The 24,956-nt window shown below is 33.7% G+C and overlaps 1 protein-coding gene across 7 annotated transcripts in view; it reads right to left on the reverse strand.

Annotated features, from left to right (window-relative positions):
- The window catches only part of DEUP1 (deuterosome assembly protein 1), a 48,543-nt gene that overhangs the window by 18,191 nt on the left and 5,396 nt on the right, over nt 1–24,956 (reverse strand). For 4 of the 7 annotated variants that reach the window (XR_014576436.1, XR_014576437.1, XM_083816312.1 and 1 more), the window contains exons 3-12: nt 21,512–21,683; nt 20,084–20,179; nt 15,471–15,605; nt 12,445–12,558; nt 9,877–10,089; nt 5,989–6,125; nt 5,258–5,363; nt 3,536–3,733; nt 2,403–2,489; nt 209–408 (exon numbers count right to left, since the gene is read on the reverse strand). Coding sequence is in view for 5 of the 7 variants with exons in the window: in XM_083816312.1 (XP_083672438.1) it covers nt 209–408; nt 2,403–2,489; nt 3,536–3,733; nt 5,258–5,363; nt 5,989–6,125; nt 9,877–10,089; nt 12,445–12,558; nt 15,471–15,605; nt 20,084–20,179; nt 21,512–21,683 (1,458 nt within the window). In the remaining 2 variants the exon portion in view is untranslated. Of the gene's footprint in view, nt 1–208; nt 409–2,402; nt 2,490–3,535; nt 3,734–5,257; nt 5,364–5,988; nt 6,126–9,876; nt 10,090–12,444; nt 12,559–15,470; nt 15,606–20,083; nt 20,180–21,511; nt 21,684–24,956 lie in introns of those variants that run through there. The other 3 variants (XM_083816315.1, XM_083816313.1, XM_083816314.1) reach the window with 3 other exon arrangements.

Here is a 24,956-nt window from a genome sequence, read left to right on the forward strand (position 1 = left end):
CATTTCTGGGACTTCATTTATTGCAAAATTCAGTTAGCCACAAAAATGTATGCAAACCTTGCAAATATACCAACTGGGTCTGATATTTGGGTTGGTGGGAGTTCTGAATGAGCAGAAAAGAAAATAAAAACCTTACAAGTTTGGTCCAATTACATACTTCCAGAAAGCTTATAGAAAGTTTCATATATAAGTACAAACTAAATATTACCTCTCTTCCTTTTCCTGCATCTTTGAACCGGCTTGGTAACTGTGCTCTGTTTCTCCATATATATCCATGCCACCCAGTATTGATGTTTCTGTGTCATTTTGTAGTTTAACAAGACTATTTTGAAATCTTACATTCTCATGTTCCAGTTTGTGAATGGAAGCTGTGAAATTTCCATGTTCTTTGTTAGATAAATCTATACTCTGTGAAAGGAGATAAAGCCATCACTAAATAGGCATATTTTCCACAATAAATGGGTGTTAGTATTTTCAACAAGCAAACACAAAACAATGTTCTATGCTAAAGAAAGACCTAGCTACCACATATAATCATGCAGCACTTATAGCAAACCAAAAGAATTGCCTCCAGAAAAAAAACACTGTAGATAAATGGGAAAGAAAGGATAACAGCCTCTACAACACAATAAAACAAATTAAAATTTCTCAACGAACAGTGCATTCAAAATGTTATTGTTGTAAATTCATCATCACTTGCATTGTAAAACTTATGACATAAAAGCAACCATAACAGCTATAGCTATAGACTGTATTGCTCCCTCCAGTAATGACTGCACCAAAAATAACAAGACAAATTACGTAAGTTCATTACTATATTAGATACAGTGTATGTCTACAGGCACAAATTAATATCTGTGTTGATAGACAGTCACCTTCAGTTTCAGAAACAGCAGAGCCACATTATCACTGTGGTCTCCACCTGTGTTACTAAATCCTGCTTTTTAGTTGGGTAAACCCACGGAGTATACAAGTCAAAATAATGGAAGTGCAAACAACGTGTGCACTGCAACCAGAGGCTGAAGAGGCCCATCCACTAGGATGCCAAGAGTGGAAGATTATTAATGGAAAAATTAGCTCTGATGGTTGACTAGCAATAGCAGTAAGCTGTCACCAACAGAAAATTATCTCAAAAGACTTCTCAGATTGTACACAAAAGGCTAAAACCCCATACATTTTATTATGAAGTGCTTTCATATATTTCTAGTTTTACCTTATTCTTTTGGAACCCAGCAATCCATGAGCATTAAAGATTTGGTTTTAGCACATTGCTAGCACAACTAGGGTTCCTGCACCCAAAAGCTTACCTGTTTTTTGGATTAGTTGGTCTGATGTTATTTCTTCCTTGCCTTGCTTGGCTAGTTTTATGGCAAAATTATGAGCCAAGCTGGCATGGAAGTGCCAGAAAGTTTATAAAAAATTTGACATTTTGTCCAAGGATGGAGGCAGTGGCTCAGCTATGTCTCTCATCCGGAGAGGTGAGGCAGAACAGGCAAAGGTGGCTGCTAAGTCACCCTAAAACTAACAGCTCTAGAACCAGCTCTAGTGCAGTTATAATGGCATGAAGCCCACAACTGAGCTGACAGCTATATATACACACACGCGTATCTGTAACATTATATATGTATGTATAAATAATGTCCTGATATGCCATTTGAAGGGTATGGAAAAAAGGTGACATTTGCCAGTTTACAGTCAGACAATTACCAGGCTATGAAACCCCCAAAGACGTATTTACAGCAGTATTTACAAACTGCATTTTGGTGTTTTTCTAGTGACACACACAATAACTGCAGATATTCTGTAAGCAGGGAAGGTTTTAAAGCTCTTTGTGGAAGACAGTGTATGAAATGTTTATTACATCTGTATAAACTGTAATTCTACATTATATTGTCACATGGTTTTATGAATTAAAATTTATATATCCTGTTTGAAGAGAAATAAATACTAAACTCTGAAAATACGCTGGGTGGGGTAAAGTGTTGTGTCAGTTTTTTTTTTTTATACCATTATTTAAGTGCCAGATGAACAAAAGGGGAAAATAGTAAAAACAGACATATTTTTGTATCTGTGAAAATGACAACTGTTTAAAAATAGATATTTTCTGAAATAAGTGGTCAGTTACAAAAATAGGCTCCAAGAATTTTTTGGTATCTAGACAAAATAGCTGAAGAGTCTAGTTTACTTCTAGCTTACTACAATTAAATTAAAAATTATTCCTAGCTATACCCATCTTCAGGCTGTGCATGAATACCACCTGTCTTTCACTATGTCATACAGTTTATTTTTATTTATTTTACATGAACCAGAAACTTCTAAATCTGCCATGATCTCAATCTCCATTTACAGTAAGTATAAGTAACTGTTCTTCCTATTGCATAAATTAAAAAAGCAAAAATTACCATGCAACTTTTGCACTCCAGATTTTCCGCCATCTCTTTTAGATGTGTGTTTTCAGATTTGATAACTTTGTACCTGAAATCCAACAACTAGAAGAAGATTAAGTTCTTAGTTAGACATATGAATATTACTGATAATTTGAAAAAATACTGACTATAGGTATAAGTTTAATTTTGCAAAGCATACATAAGTAATTATGAATCTATTAGAAACTTTTTTTTAAAAATACATCAGTATTAAACCAGAAAGAAATATTAAACAATCTATGAAAGACATACAAGTGATCTGCTGCCAGTTTTATTTACTTTTTTGAAAGAAATAATCAGTTAAGAAAACAAGGGACTAGACATAAAAAATACCAAGAGGGACAGACCTTGCAGACCACTGAAACTGTTTGAAACCCTAGTCACGAAGCCTAGGAACCACATTCACTGTTTTAATGATACCATCTAGCATATGGCCTGGTAAAGAGTGCCACACAGCAGCAGTGTCACATTTTCCCAAACACTAACTTTCCTATTGTCAAAAATAAAGTATTATGCCAATCACAGTTTTTCATATGTACCAAACCTCTCTGAAAACTTAGAGATACCTTTATACCCTTGATAAATATCAAGGTTCTTTCGGTTTACAAACTTAAGTAATGGAGATAGAACATTTCCTTTAAAAAATGAAAACTACTATTTCAAAAAATTAGTATCTTACAGTTTTCAGCTTTCAAATTGCCACGCTTTTCTGAGCATATTTGTAATATTCTTTAAAAAGCTTTAACAAAAAGCTTAAAAACTATGAAATATTCCAGATAATGTAACAAATGATTCTAATGATAAAGTACATACAATAACAACAAACTTGAACTTTTTGAGATCTTTTGCATGTTAAAATGGTGACTACAATTGATGGTCAGGGTGATTTGCAATTTAGATGTACAGTTGACATTTAGTGGTGCTTTATTGTTCCAGCATCAATTTGGCTGCTACAATATTTGACTGTACTATTTAATAAATACTACTACATCACTGCTGATGAAGATGAAAACTACAGAAAGAAAAGTAATGTCTTTTTTAACAGATAATGTATCATCATCAATAGTGTGGAGTAAAACGGCCTAGGCTGGTTTTGCCTGCTTGCATACCTGTTGTTTTGCTAACAATTTGTCTTTTATCTGTAACTCCATTTTTAACTGTCTTTCCAGAAGACTAGCTTTCTCCATGATAGTTGCTATAGTGATCTCCTTCTGATGAAGCTCTTCTGTCAGGTCAGAGATTTCTGTCCTTGTTCTTTCCTGCTCAGAGCGATGGGACTGCTCCTCTCGATAAAGATGGTTTCTTATCTGTAGCAAATACGTTTCAATAAGAAAAAATGTTGTGCAGTAAATATGACTGAATCACTAACCACCTACTACTGACTTTTTTTTACGGTCTGCTTCCAAGATACCAACTCTTCTAACCAAGTCACACATTTTTGAGATTTTATAATAAAATGTCTTCACGAGGCAGTGCACAGTCTTATTTATTTTTACGTCTTTTCTAACCCTTCTCATTTGCTAATTTAGTATTAGAAATGAACAGAATATAAAATATTTATATTAAAAAAGAATGCAATAATAATAATGTTAATTTCAAGAATTGGAAATTACGACAAAGAAAATCCAAGGAAATATCTTTTCACTAAACCTAAGTATGATTTATTTATATTGCTCCAAAGTTAATTTAGGCTGCATTAAACATGTCTTAAACCGAAATTAACTCCAGAGCAATATAAATAAATCAATCTAGAGGCCTTTTAATGAGAAACTATGATAGAAATAAGAGAATATATATGGTAAACCACTTTATGAGAATTTTTCTGCCATTATATATAAAATTTAAGGTCAAGATTTCTGCATTATCTCCTATGTAAAGGGTTCTTCAAAGAATCAACTCAAAGATTGTTTTCATAATCTTTCAACTAAGAACCAAAAATTTAGTACTGATAGATTTTCATATTATGTAAGAAACATAACTATTAAAAACAGCAAAAATACCTTTGAATGCATTTTAATAATTCTTTACAGTACTGTACATAATCAGTAACAGATGGCATTTCATATTTATTTATGCAAACTACACAGAAATACTAGAATTGTAAACAAATAGATATAGATGCAAAAAATCTGAGGGCTATATCATGATTATCATGCCAAAATTGCTGCAGCATCCAAGTCAGCTGCATCCAATTCCAGATGTGCCTGCTTACATTGCTACTCAGCAAAAAACACACTCTTCCTCAAAGCATTAACCAGCCAAGCCATATGTCATTCCACAGCGCCATGCCACAACTGCTTGCACACAGCAGTTTGGAAACATGCAGTGCAATATGATGCAAAATTCAAACAAAGAAGCACTGCCCTGGATTGTGCAGCAGATGACTGATTATGTTTAGCTTTGTGTGGGTACCAGCCATAGTAATTTTATTGCTTGATCTGTTAGCATCTTATGTCTGAGACCAACGACAAACTGCTACTTACCTCCTACAGCCTATTAACTACCAATCGCCTTGGAGGACTTATTACTTGTAAGGTATTACCTAATCACAGTAATACTTAGGCCTGGGCTTTTCCATTACTTTCACAAAGTAGTAACCTCAGTTGTTAGTGCGCAGAGTCAGAATACCAATTGCACAGCTATACAATTACCTCCAGGAATGCAACCATATATGAGAACTTTGTCCATGTATGAAAACTCCATACTCTCCTAAACCCTCAGTTTATCCTCCTGCTCTCTTTTGCACATGTCCAAGGTCAATACCTTGATTTTTTTTTTTTAAATCCTAAACTGCAGTGTAAGACCTGGAAATACTTAACAATATGACATACCTTGTTTAGCACTTCTTGTTGGCTTTCTTGACTTTGTGCCGGTAGTAATAAGTCTGAATTTATATTTTCTAGTTGCTCAGTAAGTTGCACAGAAGATGACTGATGTCTTCAAATAAGAAGCAAACAAAATATGAAATAAGCACAATGTGTAATAACCTTTAACTTAAAATATCTTCTCCTCAGTGTAAAACTGGGAACTTGTTTGGGGATGAAAAAATCAAATCAAACCAAAACAAAAAACACGAGATTTGGCCTAAATCAGGTTGGATCTTGGGAGATTTCTAGAGATTAAGGACAAGGGAAGTGTGTGCAGAAAGAACCCTGAAATTTCTTGTCGATTAGTATTTCATGTGTTCTAAGACAGTTACGGTAGATTAGATAAACCATAACAAGATGAACATTTTACTCATAGAAGATTAGGAAGAATCTTAATTGCACGATTTTCAGTGTTTTAATGCCAAGAAATAGAAAGGCACTTTAAGCATATAAATAAAATAGGTTAAATACATTGATTTGCAAAGATCTACGCAATATAAAAGCCTTTTAACAGAGAATGCACATACTGCCTTTAGTCGTCATATATGAAAATGTTCATTCAAAAATTGTTTAATAGTCTGACATTTGAATCCCAACTATCTTTTTCAACAGACTTAATTTAAATCAAAGGCAAGAAAAAAAGTTATTATCTTAGTAGTACTTGTTAATTTAAACATTCTCTTTAGCACACGTACTTTATTTGAACTTCCTGCATTTCTCTGATTTTCGATAATTCTGTATGCAATTGTTGGCATTCCAGATGTATCCTTCTCCAGAGAGCATCGCGTGACTGCAGCTCTTTTCTCATTTCTAAAAAGCTGGCCTCCATGCTCTAAAGAAGCAAACAAATACACAAATAGGCAAATGAGAGAGTAGTAACTCAAAATGCTGTATTTTAATGCATCATTTCTGACACCTGTGTAATGTGTATGAAAGGATATAAATGCTTGTATTCTGAGCTTTGTTTCTGAGGAAGGTATTGCTTCCACGTCAGCTACTTTCTCCAGAAATGCCATCTAAAAACCAGATACTGAACATTCTTTAGTTCCGATGCGTGTCTCTGAAACTATCATAGGAGACACCACTTAGAAGCTCTTTATCACACAAAATACATCTAAAATACATAGTTTGCTTGATTAAACAGCTTCTACACCCTTGAACATGCTTCATATGTAAGAATTAGTGCCGTAAGTAACTTTTATGTTGCATTTTGATAACAGCGTTTCCAATTTTAAAACCATGAAACTACAAAGCTATAGAAACGCAGGATTAGGTGCATATCTTCATTAAATGTTGCCTGGAAGTTTGGAGCAGATACCTGTAGACTTACACACATATGTATAAGTATGCATATTGTATGCGCTCAATCATCTCCAAAACAATTCTATCTCCATGTTCTGTCTCCATGGAGGTAATTGCCTGGGTAGATGAACATCACCAAATTTTCACACAATCATAAAAATATTTTTCTTAGGGACTCCACAAATCTCATCTCTAGTTTACTTTTCATTTCTGACTGATGATCTATCATCAAGTTGTCTGTCACGTTATATTTGACATCATAAAATCTACTTTCCTATAGCAATTACCAAAAAATACACTAAAATCATACTAAAGATAAGAAATTAGAACTATAACTGCCAAACAACAAAAGTGGCAACAATAATCAGATTCTTGCAATAATCAGATTCTTGCAATAACAATAACCCAGAGAACATTTATTTTCTCTCACCCAAGATCCAAAAGCATGTTCCAGTTAAAAGGATTTTCCAAGTATGCTGATCCTTTGCCTTTAAAATTGTTACACTAAAAACTAGTATTTATCGTAATTTCTTCATTTTATTTTAATATAGTTTCCATGTTTAAAAGCAGAAATAAGGCTTTTAAACCTTTTAAACAAAAGACAACTCTAAAAAGTGAAATCCAGAAATGACTCCACAAGCAAGGAACTTCAAAGGTTTATTTCCCTTAGAACCTCATATTAGAATGACCTTCCTTCCAAGAAGCCTGTAGTTTTCCTGTGGCTGAAAGGGCTGCTGAAGACAGATATGAAACTTCGTTTTTTTTTCTTTAGGGGCCGCAAATACAGATTCAGTCATCACATCCTCTGTTAAATTAAGGCTGAGAGAGCTTTTTAAACTCAGAAATTGAAGTGTGGCCATATTCTAGTGAAATAAAGTGTAATAAATTGTTAAAATTCTCTGCAGAAACTTCCTTATGATCACCTTAATGACATTAACATTCAAGAGACAGCCACAATTAGTTTATAATATATAAATTTTTAGGGTGCGTGTGTGTACATCTCCGATTGGATTATGTGGTGGATAAGGGAAATGCTGCACAACTGTGTGGTAGAAGTTGAATCATCTGTGGCAGGCTGCAGTCAACATGCATATTTACATAAATTGTATTTTCTTCTATGAATTACAATAGTACCAGGAATAACAGCAGCCACAGCAGCAGCAGCAATAATAATTGAAACAGAATTTCAGGTCAAGAGTTTCATATATCACTTCAAAAAATCAATTAGATATGTACCATTTATTATTTTCAGAAATATCTATTGCATTTTGTTAAAATACCAAAATTAAGATTAATTTTGAACCAGAAAAGATAAGGTTTTGTTTAGAAAATATCCAATAAAATATTACATTTTCAGAGACTGTTTCAAGTTGAAAAAATTACCAAATGTTCTCTTTTCTTCTGTGAACATTTTTCCTTAACTAGATTGCTATGTTTGATATCAAAAGGAAGTCTCAAAATTTTTGAGATCAGCTCCTGTTCTAATTGTACTCAACACTGTTCAACCTTTTTAATACAATCATATGCTATATTTCTATATAAATTAGTGTCCACTGACTTAATGCAGAGTTTGAGTTTTGTGTGATGTTCTCAAGCTGCCTCTCGTGCATGGCTACAATCAAGTTTTTCAGACAATTCACGCGGCAAAGAAATACTCTGTAGTTTCAGTTTGAATCTTCTTAAGTTTGTATTTTCTGTAGAGCCAGCAAACTGGTCTTCCATACAGTTCACTTTATCACTTCTTTCTTGCTAATCAATAGTATGAGAAAAATAGGTAGAAGCACACATGAAATAGTTGCAGGCAAAGAAGACTTGAGGCATTGCAACCAGCCTTCTCCCCACCAAGATGCCCATCTACTCCTCCCTCTTTCATCCACAGCAGGTCCAGCTATCCTCAACTTCCACCCAGCATTCCTTCACGCAAACCTGCTTACTCCTTCTGGCTGACGACAGGCCCTGAATTTCCTTCTTTCTCATACAGACATTCCTAAAAAATATTGTCTCCTAGCTCTTAGCACTTAGCTCATACTGACATTATTTTCACCATATATCAACTTTACAACAATGTCCCCTTCTGCAACTGTTTGCAAATGCAGCTTTTCAAACTAACACAGCAGTTATCTCACAAGAACACCGCAGTTATTCTGTACCTTTCTGCTCTTTAGCCAATAGCGTTACATGTACCTAGCTTCACTTCCAACTAAAACATCTTCACATTCTGTTCACACAATTCCAAAAAAACTGTTGCCTAAAGATTTTCTTAAAGAAGGCTACATCACAGACAATGCCGTCTACTCTCTAAATGTACTCTCTACAACATCTACCCCCCTGCTCCATTCTCCATGTTTTGTTCCACTCTAAATATGTGTGAATTAAATGTATAAACGTCATGTGTGCAAAACTTGGTTGTTCTGACAACACCTGAAAATAATCTCCACCACGTATATGTTAATTACTGTAAAGCATATTGCAACTGAAGTTAAAACTCAGTAAGGTTGTCTATTAAGAGAAATAGATTATCTTTCCAGAGAAAGAGTTAAAGTCACTATAGTTCTCTTTATATATTACTGAATATTGAAGAGCTTAAATAAATAAGCAGAGGTATGTGACCAGAAAAATATAGAAATGAGAATCTTATTCCGGATCTGTTTCAAACTTCACTAATAAAAAAGTCTGAAGAGATCTTGTATTATCTCAATCTTGTCAGAATTCATAGATTATGAACAAAAGAAGAGGCCCAAATAGCTGTCTTCATATATCAGTTGAAAAAAAAAACCACAGTAAACTAGAGATAAGATAAAAACTGATGGATCTTCACATGCCTGGCAACTTAGAAATTCATTGCACTGAAAAATATTCTTACAGCAATAAGGTATACCATAGACTTTTGAATATAAATATTTAGTAGGTATAGGACAGTTTGTACAAAAAGAGGTAACCAGATAAAGAAATTTTATAGAAGTAATTTTTATACAAGGAACCAAGTGAATTAAAAAATTCACTCTCCGTCTGCTACAGGTATAGGAAAGGTATAAAAATCTAGATAAACAGATATGAATAAAATGTGCTACTATATATCACACATTTTTGTTTTCATGTATTACTTCATAAAAATTTACTGTTCACAGCTCATTCTGTGCTCCTGCAAAAAATTTATATATGATGCATGTACAGGTCTTTTATATAGGCATCCCAGTACCACTTTTGAAAGTATACTTGTAAGTAATTAATGCTCCAACATTTTTACTACAGTAGTTACAGAAAAGAAAAACTATCATTACCTGGCACTGTTTTTGGAATATTTTTAGATCCTCCTGGAGTTTCAGATTTTCCTCTTGTAGTCTGTTCCTGTATATTGTTATTTCATCCACAGCTGCCTTTAGCTTTTCAGTAATTAACTCATCCTTTTCACTTGCAGGATGGCCATATGCAATTACCTCTTCTTGATTCTGTTTCTTACTGCTTATCTGGACTTGATAACTCTTGGTCTGCTTCTATAAAACAATAAAACCCTTTAAATGAAATTAAATAATTACATCTATATTGTTAGGTCAAACCATTACTACTAAAATCATGAAGCTATTTTCATCTTTTTCACCAGGTTTTTCTCAGAAAAGATGGCACCATTAGAACAGTTTGCATTACTTCTCAAAAGGATATCATCTTCTTTGAGCCTCAAGTTCCTCACCTTCCATGAGAATGTTTCAGAAACTTACGAGGTTGCAGACTTTTTCAAGGATTTTTCTCCTCTGTTGTGTTTTTTCCTAGCACTTAATATTAATTAGCCCCAAATGTAAAAGGGTGATTACGATGACCTAACTCAAAGCAGTTAACTATAAAAATTTTGGGGAGAAATGTTGCTCTTTGATACAGTGAACTCAGTAGGAGTTGTGTGTATGTGCCCCAGGATTGGTATTAACCTTTGACTAGAAGGCTAGTAGTACATAGTTTATGTATAAACAGCTCAGTTACTACAGTAACTGTACTTCCTTGATATCATTATCGTTAATCTTGTGGAAAAATCATTTGCACATTTGGCATCTCTGGAAGCAGTCACAAACTCCATTCAGTTTCTTGTACTGATTAAAGAGTCCTAAAAACAAAACTTGAGAAAATTGGTCTTGGTGGTATTTGTGAATTCATGGGCGTTGTGAAGAACCAAAATACCTACAGTAACTGTTTAAAAAACCCATATGGATCCTCCTACTGGGACACAGTAGCAGTAATCTTTCAGAAGACTGAGAATTAGCTGAAAAATGATGACAAAATAAAACCTACAAAACATATATCATGTGCAGAGATCAAGTTGAGCAAGAGAACTTACATTAAACATAAGTAGTCGTGCTACAAATACTTTATTTGGGACTGCAAAAAAGCGTTCTTTAGACTCTCTTGATTTCACTAAGTTCTCATAATTTGTGTTGGCTGAACACATAAGTAGAAGTGGCCACTGGCTGCATATTAAATAAAAAGCCTAAAGAAATTGGCAGGTAATTTTAATTTATGCAGATTATAAATTAAGGTCCCCTGTGAAAAAAAGTGCAAGTCTCCATCTGGAAATCAAAAACCTCACAGAAAAGGAATTTGGGGCAAAGACACAGGACAAATTAATGCTTTTGAAACACTTCATCAGCTTTGTAATTAATATACTAGCCAGTGTGATGTTGCAGTTACAATGAAAGCTCTCTTCAAAGAAAGTTCACTGATGACAGTCATGTGAGCCTTGAAAGAAAGATGTGATCATCTTGTGCAATCTATTTTGACTCGTCTAATTATATAATCACCTCCACATACATCAGTCAGTAGATTTGTCTAGTCAAAGCCTTGCTTTTTTTTCACACATTTGTATGAAAGTTCAATAATTGCAATATAGTGCTTTCAGCATCTGTAAATGAAACGTAACTGTCATCCTTGGAAATGCTGAATAAGGGTAAAGAGTCTCATATGAATCATTAAGAAAGTGTTTCACTAGATTAAGATCCAATGAGCTTAGTCCCAGTGGAAAAGAGGATTACCAGTCAGCAACGTAATTGGCTTCCCTGTACTTCATTATTGAGCTGTCTTGTAGACCCATTATTTTTTTAGTTATTTCTTGATTTTTTTTCAGAGCAGGGTATGTTATCAAGACACCATGAAATCAATATTTTATTCTGGAATGGAAGGAATTAAAAAAATAAAAATACGCTAGATCAATAGGCAATGTAAAAAAAAAAAAAGTAATAAGCAAATTGGCAAGTTAAAAAGGATCACAAAGCCAGCCATGGTAACTTGAAAGCCGAAAAATATGATCAAAAAGGGATAAGTGATCCAACAAACATTTCCAAGTGTGATTTTGGAGCAGCACATAGGAATTCAAATTTCTGTATAAATTATACTGTTTATTTATGATCTTCAGAAAGTGAGGGATACCTTAGATTTGAGGGAAATTTATATTTCAGCCAACATAGTAGTGGCATGTACTGCTTACTTTGTAAGATACTTATCAATAACTTGTCATCACAATTAATTGTATATTAATAGATAGCATAGAAGATAAAAGTATGCCCATAGTATACTTGAAAAAGTAAAAAGGAATGTGTATTGCATTTTGCAGTTATCTTTATCAGAAATATTCTAATTTTCATCATGATATTTATTCACGTTAAATGAGAAAAATAAAATAAAAATAACTTTATGTATCAACAGATCTTTCAGTATGGATTTGCCTTAAAACAATGTATCCATATTAATTTTTGATACTCACTATAAGCTTATTAGTGTTTAAATTTTTAAAAATAAGTTTTAAATAATACTAGCTGAACTAACAGCTCATTTAATTCTCATCTTCCTTCTAAAGCTTCTTATTTTACCTGAAATAAATTACATTTCTCAGACAATAATTTTTGCTGAGCATCTAAATAAATGAGATGATTTTGGCAGATTGTCCCTTTCTTATCCCATTCTCTTGATTTTGCTTTAAATTCCTGAAAGACAGCAAAACAAAGTTACTGAATAGAGGTAGAATTACTTCTTTTCCTTAATCTAAATAATTTTGTAACTTGTATGGTTCTAAGAAAAATGCAGTTTTATAGTTAATACATAGTCTTTCCATAATCTTGGAAAGAAGATAAAAAGAACAGTTATACGAAAAAAGCCATCCAGCCGCCAGCCATCCTCACCAGAAAAAAATTCTTAAGGGCTGTTAATCTGAAAAATTTGAGTGGTAAACATAATCATTGAATAGAAATGATAAAATATTTCAAGTCACTTAAAATCAGGGTAGATCTTAGAGTTGTGACAGTAAACAACCAATTTTATTGGAGGGTAGTTCCTGTGAGTTTAAAGTAAAGTAGAATAATCAGCATTGATCAAACCCTTAATATTCAGACAAATGTTTTGAGTGCCTTCTTTTTTGTTCTTTTTCTTGAACAAGGAGGGCAGCAGCTACAGTGAATAAATTTTACTTCGTGCTCTCTTTTCAATTGCTGCTTCAGCTTCCAAATTTTTCACCTAAGTTCACCTAGTTTAAATAAAAACTTGTTTAACAAATTCTAGTATATCAGGTCTTGTATTTGTATTTATATTCCTATTTACACTATATCTGAATTTCCTTTTGTATCATATCAGACCTTGCATGTTCATGACTGGTATTTAAAGGCAGTATCCTACCAAATAAGTAGAACTCCACAATTACTAAGTTGTTGCACTTTTTGTTTGCATGAAGAGTTACCAAAATAAAAGTATACTGTTTTATAAGCTTTTATAAAAATTTCCTTTTTCACAATGGAATTGTTGGTCCCCAAAAGGTAGATGAGTTTTTATAATTATGCCAAAATTGGCACATTCCTTGAGTTTTAAAAAATAAGAATTTCTTTGCAAATGAAATAAAATCAAATGCTTTCTAACACACATTAATACAAGTCTTAGCTTTCCTAATATCTGCTTTGGTACTTTAAACCAACTAAAATCTTTCCCTTTTAGCAAAATGTGATACAAAAGGACTTTCAGACTACTAAATGAGGACTGCAGATTCAAGGCCTTACTAAAGCACTGCTGAGCTTAGTAGATTTTCAGCACCGTAATTATTTCCTGAATACTAGAATTTGCTGTATATATTCCAAGCACTCATTTTTCATACTGCATAATTAATCAAATGATAGCACTGTGTTACATTATTTTCACATTTCAATCTTGAATAAGGTCATTCTCAAATTAGCTGGATCAGACAGTTTCACAGTAGCGATATATTTAGTCAACAATGGATGTATAACCCATTTATTATTCTTGTAGTAGCACATGTTGGCAGCTATGCTGAAGTCCAAGGCCTAGCAGATTTTCTGATGACAAGGACTCTTCCATGTGGAAGAGACATCAACATTTATGTGTCCTATATCCTACAGCGTAACAGAGAAGATAGGCAAGTTCAAAATATAGATCCTAAAATCCTGCTTAACTGCAGCTTAAGTATTATGAAAGTACTTAAAATCTATTAGATCTTTTTTTTTTTTTTGATTGAGAAGTTCTCTAAGTATTTGAACTATCTACAGCATAAATTTACATAAATCTAAATCATGAGCCTCTAAGTCTTCAAAATGCTTAATAGCTAAGTAACTAGCTCACGCTGTTTCCACCAGTTTCCTCTGCTTACTTTCCCTACAGGACATAGTGTAGTAAATGCTTGAAGCACACAGTACTTCATCATGCTCTCTGCAAAGGATAGCCAGAGAATTTTTTTTTTTTTTCTGATCCTTCTATGCTACATGAGACTAGTGGTTAGACTGTTCTCCTAAAATGGGGAAGACTTGGTTTAATAATCTTCCAACATCTCTTCAAACAGAATCTGAACCAGAGTCTTCCCAGGTTATTTTTCTGCATAATAAACTATATACTAATTTTCATCAGGCTCTGGAATTCCTCCTTTTGAAGTTTCACTTTGCATAGGATATTAGAAAATATGTTGGATAAGTAAGGAAGAAGAAAGGAAAATTAGTACAGCTAGAGATTAGATTGCTCAGTTATCAGAGGTGAGACTGGATCCAAGTTTCTGAGCCAGCGAATGTACCCATGCGTATTTAAGGAGAAGCCACCATACAGAGGCACAGCCTATACATGCCATTTCTCTGTGCTAGCTAATTCTCCTATTGGCCCAGTAAATATTTGATTATTCCACAGATCACAACGTAAACTCAAACTATGACAAGTCATGGTTGGGAATTCTGATCAGAGATCACCGTCTTCTTGTATCCAAGAATAAGTCCTAAAATCCCTTCTGTGTCTGGATGGATAGGGAATGTAACTGAATCCTACCCTCAGCATCACATATTATCTAGTCCCTCACTCAGTATATTGGATTCTGTGGACTGTATTTTTAAGTGCCTTATCCTTCCTAATGTGTGACCTAGGGAAATCAGATACTGAGACCTAGGCTGTGGATTGCCTCAGGCACATAGGTGCTGACAAGATATGTGTATAACAAGCAGTTTTTCAATCCTAAATCCTTTTTCTATCCAGCCCTACACAAAGTTGTCCTGAAGTCTACAAACCTAAATTAATGGTAGGTATCATGTGACAATATCCTGCATATGTAAAAACTCTCAAGCCTCAATGGATATTGTTCAGTTTAAATATATTAATAAGGAAGGAAGTAAAATTTATCTATGTATGTAGATACATTTATGAAGCAAATTATGTCTATTAACTCAAAGCTACTAAAAACATTACTAAAACTTGAGTGAAGGAACAATACCTGGATATCAAACTATGCACCTTTTCTTGCCAGTTGAAGAAAATTTCATAACTTTTGTAGAATAAGCAGAAATTTAAAGTTTTGACTGAAATCAACAAATTAATTCTAAATGGATATTAAAAGTAGAATATAATGACAAAATATTCTTACCTCCAGTTTCTTGTTTAAGTTACTCAATTCAAATGGTGTCTCTAGGCTTTCCTCACATTTTCCTCTACTTTGAAGATTTTTTTGTTTTAACTGATGTAACCGTAGCTTTTCATAACTATGTGTCAGCTTTGAAAACTAAAAATGAAAGCAGAAGTGAACATGCAGAATTTGTCAAGGCTGACCATGTGGGCAAGGTTTTCTTTATGCAACTTCAACAATCTAAATATTTAATCAATACAACAAAGAATCAATTAATAAAATTAATTTCTTAGATGAACACGGCTAAGATCTCACATAAAGGTTAACTAACTGTTCAGATGGGTTCATCTGACAGATACTTCTGCCGAAGTTTTTTATGGTACTATTATCCATAGTGTCATTTCCTCTGCTGTTTATATGAAATGTTTTACACTTGTTTACTGCCATCTTGTGTTGACATTTTTAAAGGGTGCTTCGCTAACCAGAATGAAGGATTATCATTAACATATTTTAAACTTGAATGTTTCTCTTCTATTGCAAAAACTGTTGAAATGTTATGGATCAGATGATTGTTTTCTTCCAGAATCAGGAAGCACCAAAGAGTGTCTATGAGAATTGGACCCTAAATACTGTTCTGCCTATTGATCTTACCATGAAAGCATGGCTTCAGAGTCAGAGAAAAAGAAGGGAAGGTACCAGCAGAAGTAGCAGCCTCTTCAGAAGGTACCAGCCTCTTCAGAGGAATGGCCATTCTGAACAGTTTGCTGCACTACACAAGCTAGTGGACATTTATAGGTTTGATATAGTAGAAACTGCCATTGTCTGGTAGAGATCATAGAATCATAGAATGGCTTGGGCTGGAAGGGACCTTAAAGACCATCTAATTCCAACCCCTCTGCCATGGGCAGGGACACCTCCCACCACATCAGGTTGCTCAAAGATATGTATATCTGGTTTGGGAAAAAAAGAAAACCAAGGACATTATCAAAGGAAACACTAAATATATGATCTTGAGGAAAGCTAAGTGAAAGAACTTTGCAAAGAATGTTGACTAGAAAAGAAGCTTACAGCTATGAATACTGCTCATGTCTCTTGTTTTTTGGCTCTTTTAAATTCAGGTTATATATGACAGTTTATATTCTTGGTAATAATTAGGGCTTTACTTTAAAAATTCTCACTCTAACATGATTTTTTTTTTTTTGCCTAATCAAACAAAATCCATAAAACTTCGTATTTTTGTTCTGCTCTAAGGTGAACTACTGTCTGAAAAAGAAATTACTCCCAAAGGGGAAAAATAAAAAAACTGCAATGGAATCCTATTGAACCAATGAATGAGTAATTGAGGTCTGCACAGAAGGCCAAGAAGGTCCAGAAAATACAGAGAACAGAAATGGGAGTTAAGAAATCATCTGGAAAACCCCTAGAGATATTTGAGATTATTTGAGGAACCTGTAATAGGGAATAGTGAAAAGAATTGAAAAGCTGACCAGCAGGTAGGCAGTCGTAAACTAGGAAGTGTCACGAAATGGCGAGATCCAGGAATAGATCTGACCAACTTGGAATTTCTGAATAGAAATCTTATAACATGGACTTACAGAGCTGAAAGCTCACCTTTTAATGAAATTAAAAGTCTTCCAGAGATGTTGCCTATATTTGAAATGGACCTTGCCAGAGAATACAGGTGAGATGGAAAAAGGGGTGAGATTTAAAATATGTCAGATTATCCAAGCTCATATAACATGGAACTCACTGCCTTTGGAAGAAAGATATCTGTTTTCAACTAACAGGAGTTCTGCTCTTGAGTATACGATGGCATATGGAAACTGCCTGGGAAGAGCAAACCCGCATGAAGACCGGTACTAGATTGGTCACGCTAAAAAGGCTAGGAAATGTAGGACTTCAACACTTCAGCAAATCAATCGAAAATGGAACACACAAAATGAGAAAAAAAATGAGTTTCTATATTTGATTAATTTCATTAAATGTGGATATTTAAGAAAGATTATAGTCTGAATGTTATCCTGACCAGAAACTAGACTAAAAGCCAAGAATCCTCCCATTTGGGGAGCGGAGAAGGAGTGAGTGACTTCTAGGGTGAGATTCATCTAAGTTCAGATTTCTGAAAGTTAGACTTCCAAGCTTGAGCTACTCTGAGTTAGAAAGAACTATCTCCAAATGCTTAGACATTTCAGCCATCTTAAATTCTCATCAGACACTGAAATGCATTATATTCTAGGGGTGTCCAATTCCTTCCATCGATTCTGAGGTATCTCAGACTTAGACATTTAACTTTTAAATGCACTTAGTTGTTAAAGTTCTTAGAGCAAGAATGGATTCTTTTTCTTTTGCTGAAGGTTTTCTCTCATTTTCAAAACGTCATTGACTACTAAGTATCTCTATAGAAAAAAAAAAAAGGGAGAGAAGTAATAGAGATAATCCCCTAAAATTTTTGCTTTTTTAATTATGACAAAATGTTGTATATTTGGATGAATGCAACAGTGTGGCCTAAGAGTTTCAGGTTACATAGCAGGAATTATTTCCCTAATAGGAAAAAAAATAATAAAGAAAAGGTTTTACTGCATTCGGCAAGCACATAATGAATTCTGTGGGAATGTTACTCATTAAACAGCTGCTTTTATTAGTATCAAGGGTAAAAAGCACTGAGGTCCACAGAAGCAGTGTTATCATGGAGAAATTTGTTCTGAATGGCCTTAACCTTCTTATAGCTAGAAAAGGCAATCCTTACTGTTTCTATTAAGATCAGGGTGGAACAAAAATTGTGAGAGATTCTAAGAAAACATCTGCACAGAAAACACCGTGCTACTGGGTAAACAGTAACATGCCATATGTACAAAATTAAATTGTAGCTCTTAAAAATATACAGTGTAGAAGGAGGTGTAACTTTCAAGTGAAGATAAGAACCAAAAGAAAGGAGACAAAGGACACAGGGCAAAGATTAATATTCTCAGTGGAGCTCAATATTTTAGATATGAGTTTGTGCAGCCTAAAATTGAGGACATTAAAGTCATTCTATAGTGAAGACTGCGCAGCACTGTCATTTAAGAAAGAAACTTAATAAGGAGATTTGGTGAAAGCTAGAACAGCAGAGTGGGACAGTCCTACTGAGTAACACAAGCATTTGGAATTGTTTTGACAGGTAAACTTCCTGTTTATCTCACTGAGAATCTAGGAAGGTTTCCTAGCTTAGGCACCTGCAGTTTACTTCTTCAGTCACTGTGTACAGGATGGATACCTCATGAAGAATTAAGGCTGGTGGAAGGGAGGAATAGGCACTGGAAAATGAAATGCAAATGGCATCCGTGCTAGAACCTTTGATAAAATAGGATGACTGAAAGAGAAGGAAGTGGTGGGTGACACCGGTTGGGAAAGTGATGTATATTCTTAAGAGCCAGAAATCTAAACTTCTAGCATAAAGACAAAAGGAGAAGCAATCAGGGCACTCAGAGAAAGGTTAGGTGGTCAGTCTGGAAACTAAAAAGGAGAATATCGGCAAGAAGTGTAACCAGGTACACAGAGAGAAACTTGAAGGTTAGGAAGTGTCAGATACTTTAAAACAAACAATCAATCAATCAAAAAAAACAAACAAACATAAAGAGAAAACAAATTGTATTTGCTCCTGAGAAGGACGTGTAGGGTAAGTAACAACTTCAAAATCAAAAGATTTATGAAAAATGACCCAGAGTTTAAATTTCATAAAGAACAGTGAAGATCTTAGCAACAACATGTAACTTAAAAGCAGACATTTTTAGCATGAGATAAAAAAATCTAAGAAGTGAAATATATTGCAGGAAATGTGACAAAGGATGAGGAAAGAGCAATCTGCTACAGTGTTGGGGACAGTTTTGTACTGCTAAAGGCACTGTACAACTTATAAGTAAAACATCACACCATTTTTCATTGTATCTTGCTTAACTTCTCAACAACCATGTTAGACATTGTTTCTTTCTCTGTAATATGTGCAAACTAAAAAATTAGAATTTTGGATGTTAACTTGTTAAAATCTGAGAATTAGAATAGGCTCAAGCTTGCTAAGAATTTAAATTTGTAACTGAAGTGGAAAATAACGAAGAACAAAAGCACAGGCACAGAGCGAACAGTCAATAAATAAAGGCAAAACAAATCCACAGTAACAATATTCCAGGTTACTGTAGTTTTGATACTATGTTCCCTTATGGAAAATGATCAGGCCTCTTTAATAATCCCCGTGAAGCAGGCAAACTAAACTGAGAAAAAATCTGTAGCAAAGATGTGACGAGGGCAGTTTAGGTCTTCAAATCCCTAATGTGCATCCCAGTCTTATTAGCATGAATCTAATTATCTGTTCTATTAATTCACCAAGGTTTTAGGTTATTAGTCCATAGTCAGAAAATCTAATACTTGTCTTCATAACAGAAGTCATAATCACATCAAGATCCGTCCAAAGAGTTCGGACATGTCAGTACAGTAATGACAATGGAGCCAGGTAAGAAGTTGTAGTCATCATTATTAGCATGACACAATTCATCTTTCCCAAATCCATAAATGTTTTACAAAATCCATAAAATCTATACCATTAGGCATGTATAAGTTTTTATAATGCAATCAGAAGATAACGAAACTGACATTTTCCTTACTTGAGATTTCAGTGCATGAAGCTGCGTTTCATAACTCTGAGCCATTTCATACTTATTTTTCTGTAAGTTTTCCAGTTTCTGCTGAAGTAGTCCCACCTACAGTTAGAATAAGCATTCACCTTTACCTTTTCTGAAGTGTTCCAATCTACATTATTTTTGAAAGTCATTTGAAATTTTGAAAGACTGTTGCATAAAAGGTAAGTATGAAAAATATGTATTCATTCAGTAACTTAATAATAAATCTGGACACCACAAACCCAGATGGCAGCAACATCAAGATAGGGATTTTACAGTAAAAAATCTCATTGTATGCTTACATTATGATTTAATGATAATACAGTAGAAGTCTGTCAAGACTCTTTAATGAAAGCATTTCTGAACCAACCACATAAATGAACTGCTGTGCCCCAGTGTGAAAATTTTGTTTGAATGGTTTATATAATCATATAAATTACTTTCAATTACTTATGTTCAAATTATCAGGAGACATTTTAGACCTATTTCATTTCCCTAAGTACAGTGCTATTTGACATATCTTGAATTATCTGAGATTTTCACAAAGACCTGAGAAATATGACAAAGAGCACACATGACACCTAAGTTTCTCTGGAGAGGCAGCTGGAAACCAGTTGGAATATGCTAAAGTATTTCAGATAACATCTGTGCATGGGCAAATAAATTGATGTTTTGAGGATTGGCTAGCTGAGTTATTCTCTTGGCTCCTCTGACTGCAATGACAAAGGGCAAGTTCCTGTAATTGCTCATTAGGGAGTGAGATAGCATTTTCAAGACTCCCACTGGCAGTTTAGACAACTAGCTCACAAGAGGACACCTATGTGTAAACACTTAACTTCAGACGTCTTGAACCAGAGCTGAATGTCATGCTAGGAGTCACAAATACTTCTGAATGAATATTCAGCAGACATGACTGGGAAGTACAGATGACGTCAGGTACGCTGGGGTTTTCAGTTTGATAAGCAATTCTAAGTGGTGATAATTCAAATCTCCATTATTAATAATAAAATTAACGTTTAGCCAGTACAGAGTGTAAAATGATAAAAATGGAGTATAACATGAATTACAAAGACATAATTTTGTCAAACTTTTGAACTGTACATTTCCTTTTAAAATTTCTGATGAAACTAGAAGTATTAGAAAAAAAATCACATTATCTTTTTACAACTAAACTATTTGATTTAGACTTCAGGGAAATAGAAGAATCACGGGACTTTCAATGACATTTTTACAAACACTTTTCAGAACTGAAGCACACTTTAAAACAAAACGGTAAGAGTAATTAGTGACCTTTAAAGGGTGTTTGGTATTTTTACATGATAGAACAAACAAGCCTACTTATAGAGCATTTTGAGAGTACTATTAACTACCTCTCAGAATAAATACTTTATAGAATGTGACATTTTAAAATACCTCTTGACCTTTTTGATCCAGTTTGCTTTGGGCTCTTGCTAGTTCTTGATCCTGGATATCCATCTTTGCTTCCAAAGCTTTCATCTTTCTTTCCCATTCCACTTTTTTGCCGTTTACTGTGATGTCAATTTGATGCAGTAACTCCTGAAGTTGAGTGTCACACGGAGGGGCTCTAGTAATAATAAAAAATAGATTTATTTTTTCAAACACAGAGTAAGGCAGAAAATAAATTTGTATTTATATTGCTAAGACTTGATTTTACTTCTGATAAAAATCATCACTTTTCAACATCAGAAAGAAAGATATGGAAAAGCTAAATGATGCCCTCAAAAACTAAATCTTAAATTTGCCTGAAGTCCAAATCAGAATATTTGTGGATCACTTCACTGTGGATCTTTTGCCTAGCTTAAAGGCTGTTTGATATCCTCTCACTCTGTCAGGTAGGAGCTCTCAAATGAGCATAAGTTAAGTAGAAGGTTTCCAAGCTTAAACCTAAAAGGACAATAGTAGGACAATCCAAATATTAAGCTGCACATGCGCACAGGACTTTCCACTAAGGATAGAGTAATGATGGAGGCAGTGTGCTGGAGGAAGTTATTAAACAGTTGGCTTGAAAGCTAGCCACTGTTCTTGATTGCTAGTTCTACTTTTACATTCTGTTTTCCCAATCTCTTTGTGGAAAATGGACTTAAATAAAAAGACAACTTCTATAATACTAGTAAGGTTTAATTGTATTAGGAACCACAGAAGTGAGCGCATTTTGAAAATGAACTTATCTTTGGGAGACCACGTGCTGGTTTTAACATAAACATTAGAATTTTTCCAAACTTCTGAGGTTAAATTTGGAATACATCCCTTACACCATAACTTCATTGCCAGTGATAGAATATTTTTTATGTCACTCCCTTAGGAATATGATGTGTCATAAGCATCAAAATAATGGTATATAGTTAATATATATATTAGAATATATACAGAATATACAGGTATATCAGAAACATAAAGCAGTCAAAGCTGCCCTCTTAAACTTACCCTTATGGAGGCACAGCATATTAATCTTACAAAATTAAACACTGGACAGTGTCAAACTGTTTAAATCAGATGGCGTACACTATTTAGCAGATACATAAAAAGCATCTGAATAATATGAAGCTTTCTTTATTCCATGTAAATTCAAACTTTGTATTTGATGATGAATATAAGAAAAAAATGAAGTAAAGATATACATTATAGAATATTTGGTTCTGGATACTTTTTATGCAAGAAATTGCACAATTATTTCTGCACTCTAAATTTTATTTGTAGAAATGACTGTTTTACGTCTAAATTATACAGTTCTTCTCTGTATATGAGATTTTTTTCTGTAAGTATTTTGGAGACTTTATTGCCTAATAAACTCAATTGTTTTCTGAACTGAGAGTTTCTCTGAATCTGTGAATTTATACCTGGCATTGCAGAATTGCAATGATTTCATTAAAAGTCAGAATTTTTCTAGAACTCATGGTTCTATAAAACTTGCAGTGAAATACTCCAGTTAGGAAAAAGTAAATCATAAGATAATTAAATTGTTTATTGAAATGTTCTTAGCTATTTTATTTTTCTGACTTACTGCTTCTTATCCATTTAACCTAGGATTCTAGGGTTTGGGAAAAAGAAAGGAGACCACGTACACTCCTGCCTAATTCCTCTCCATATAATAAAGCAGGGGAATTTTATTCCATTAACACTCAAGGCTGGTTTTGGACTGCTATAAAGAAGATTTAGCTGTTGAACAAATTCCTTAACTATGTCTGAGTGCCTATTAAGTTTCTATAAAAGTTAATTTTCATCAAGTTATATAGGAAAAAAATAATCAGATTATCCTCTATCACTATGAGTAATCACACATCACCAAAAATCATTATTTGTAAGTCATTAAAAACTTCTTTTTGACCTCAGTTTACTTAAACTGAGATACCAGATCAGAAATAGTTAAGACAGTATTTTGATAAAAGCCTTTGGCAGACTTACTCACCACTGTAATGCTCACTTCTTGTCATTTCTTGAAATGAAATTATATTTATCAACCTTGTATTTCTTTGAAAATCCCACAACTTCTAAGCATTTTTATTGTGTTCAGAGCCCATAGGATGTGAGACAGAGATACTTTTATACTAAGTACCAAAAGTGGCATTTATCTCACAGGAGTGAAGGAAAATCTTTCGCTGATTGTTTTTAACAAGTGGAATACTGTATTGAATCATTAAACTTTTCAGGAACAGCATCTCTTTCACTTCACTTTCAGCAAGTAAACATCTACTTTCCTCACAATTTTCTTTAGTGGCATCTGTTATTTGCATATGTCCTTCTCATATTAGTTAATAAACTTTCTTTTCTGCTTCTTCTTATAACTTTTTAATACCCTTCTTGTTTCCTGTTCTAGTTTTAATTGCTTTTAAGTATTTTTGTTTGATTTAATAAGAGATTATATTCATAAATTGCCCCAATACACAGCTCTACTATTTTCTTTAGAATACCTACCTCTATCTTATCTTTATCACATGCTGGAAAGTACTGAAATGTGTTATCTTTAGTCACTGCAATCTTATCTTGATCACGAAAAAAAAAACACCTCACTTAAAATCTTCATTATTTTCTAGTATTATCTGATCATTGTGAAAATTTCTACATTTTCCCTCCACAACAATTTAGAGATTACTGTATCCAATCCATATCTATCATATCTACATGAAATATGAAACCACCACACCTACATGAAAGTACAAATAAATTACATTGTGCTGTTTCTTCAGTGTCAACCGTCTCCCTCTTAATAGATTATGCAATTAGTAAACAGTGGTACATCTGTTTTCTCTTCACCTTTTTTTTTTTTTTTTATTAAATCTGTCACGGTGCTTATTCATTGCACAATTAAAGTTTAATCTAAATGTAATTTCAATTTCCTCATACCGTTGCATGATTTTCAAGCCTCATATTGCTTTTCTGGGGGGTTGGTTACAAGCCTACATTGAATTTCCTGTTGATTAAACCAGCAATTGTATTCTTTCATAAATTTGTTAATCTAAAATGATGTAGAAGATGTACTGTAACCTATTACTTCTCATGATAACATATTTAGCCTTCTGATAGACATCTCTTCATTTAAAATAAACTAAGAATGTTGTGTCATTTTTTCGAGTTTTGCCATGTTCTATTTTCCTCTCAAAAATATTGTTTATCTCACTGACCTGTTCTAAAAAAAAATCCTAGGAGTAATAGTCAGCAGTTATAGCGCTTTAATTTATACAGTTTTAAAAGTTATATATTCCCTCGACTGCTGATGGTACCTACATCTGTATGGCAAATTCCCTCATGATTACTTATCAGTTTGCAGTCATTCTAATACCTCTATGGCATGATGGTTTGCTAAACTGACCTTAGCTATTTCTTTTATTATTTCTTCAGT

The sequence above is a fragment of the Anser anser genome, assembly GCF_964211835.1.
Source record: "Anser anser genome assembly, chromosome: 1".
Lineage (NCBI taxonomy): Eukaryota > Metazoa > Chordata > Aves > Anseriformes > Anatidae > Anser > Anser anser.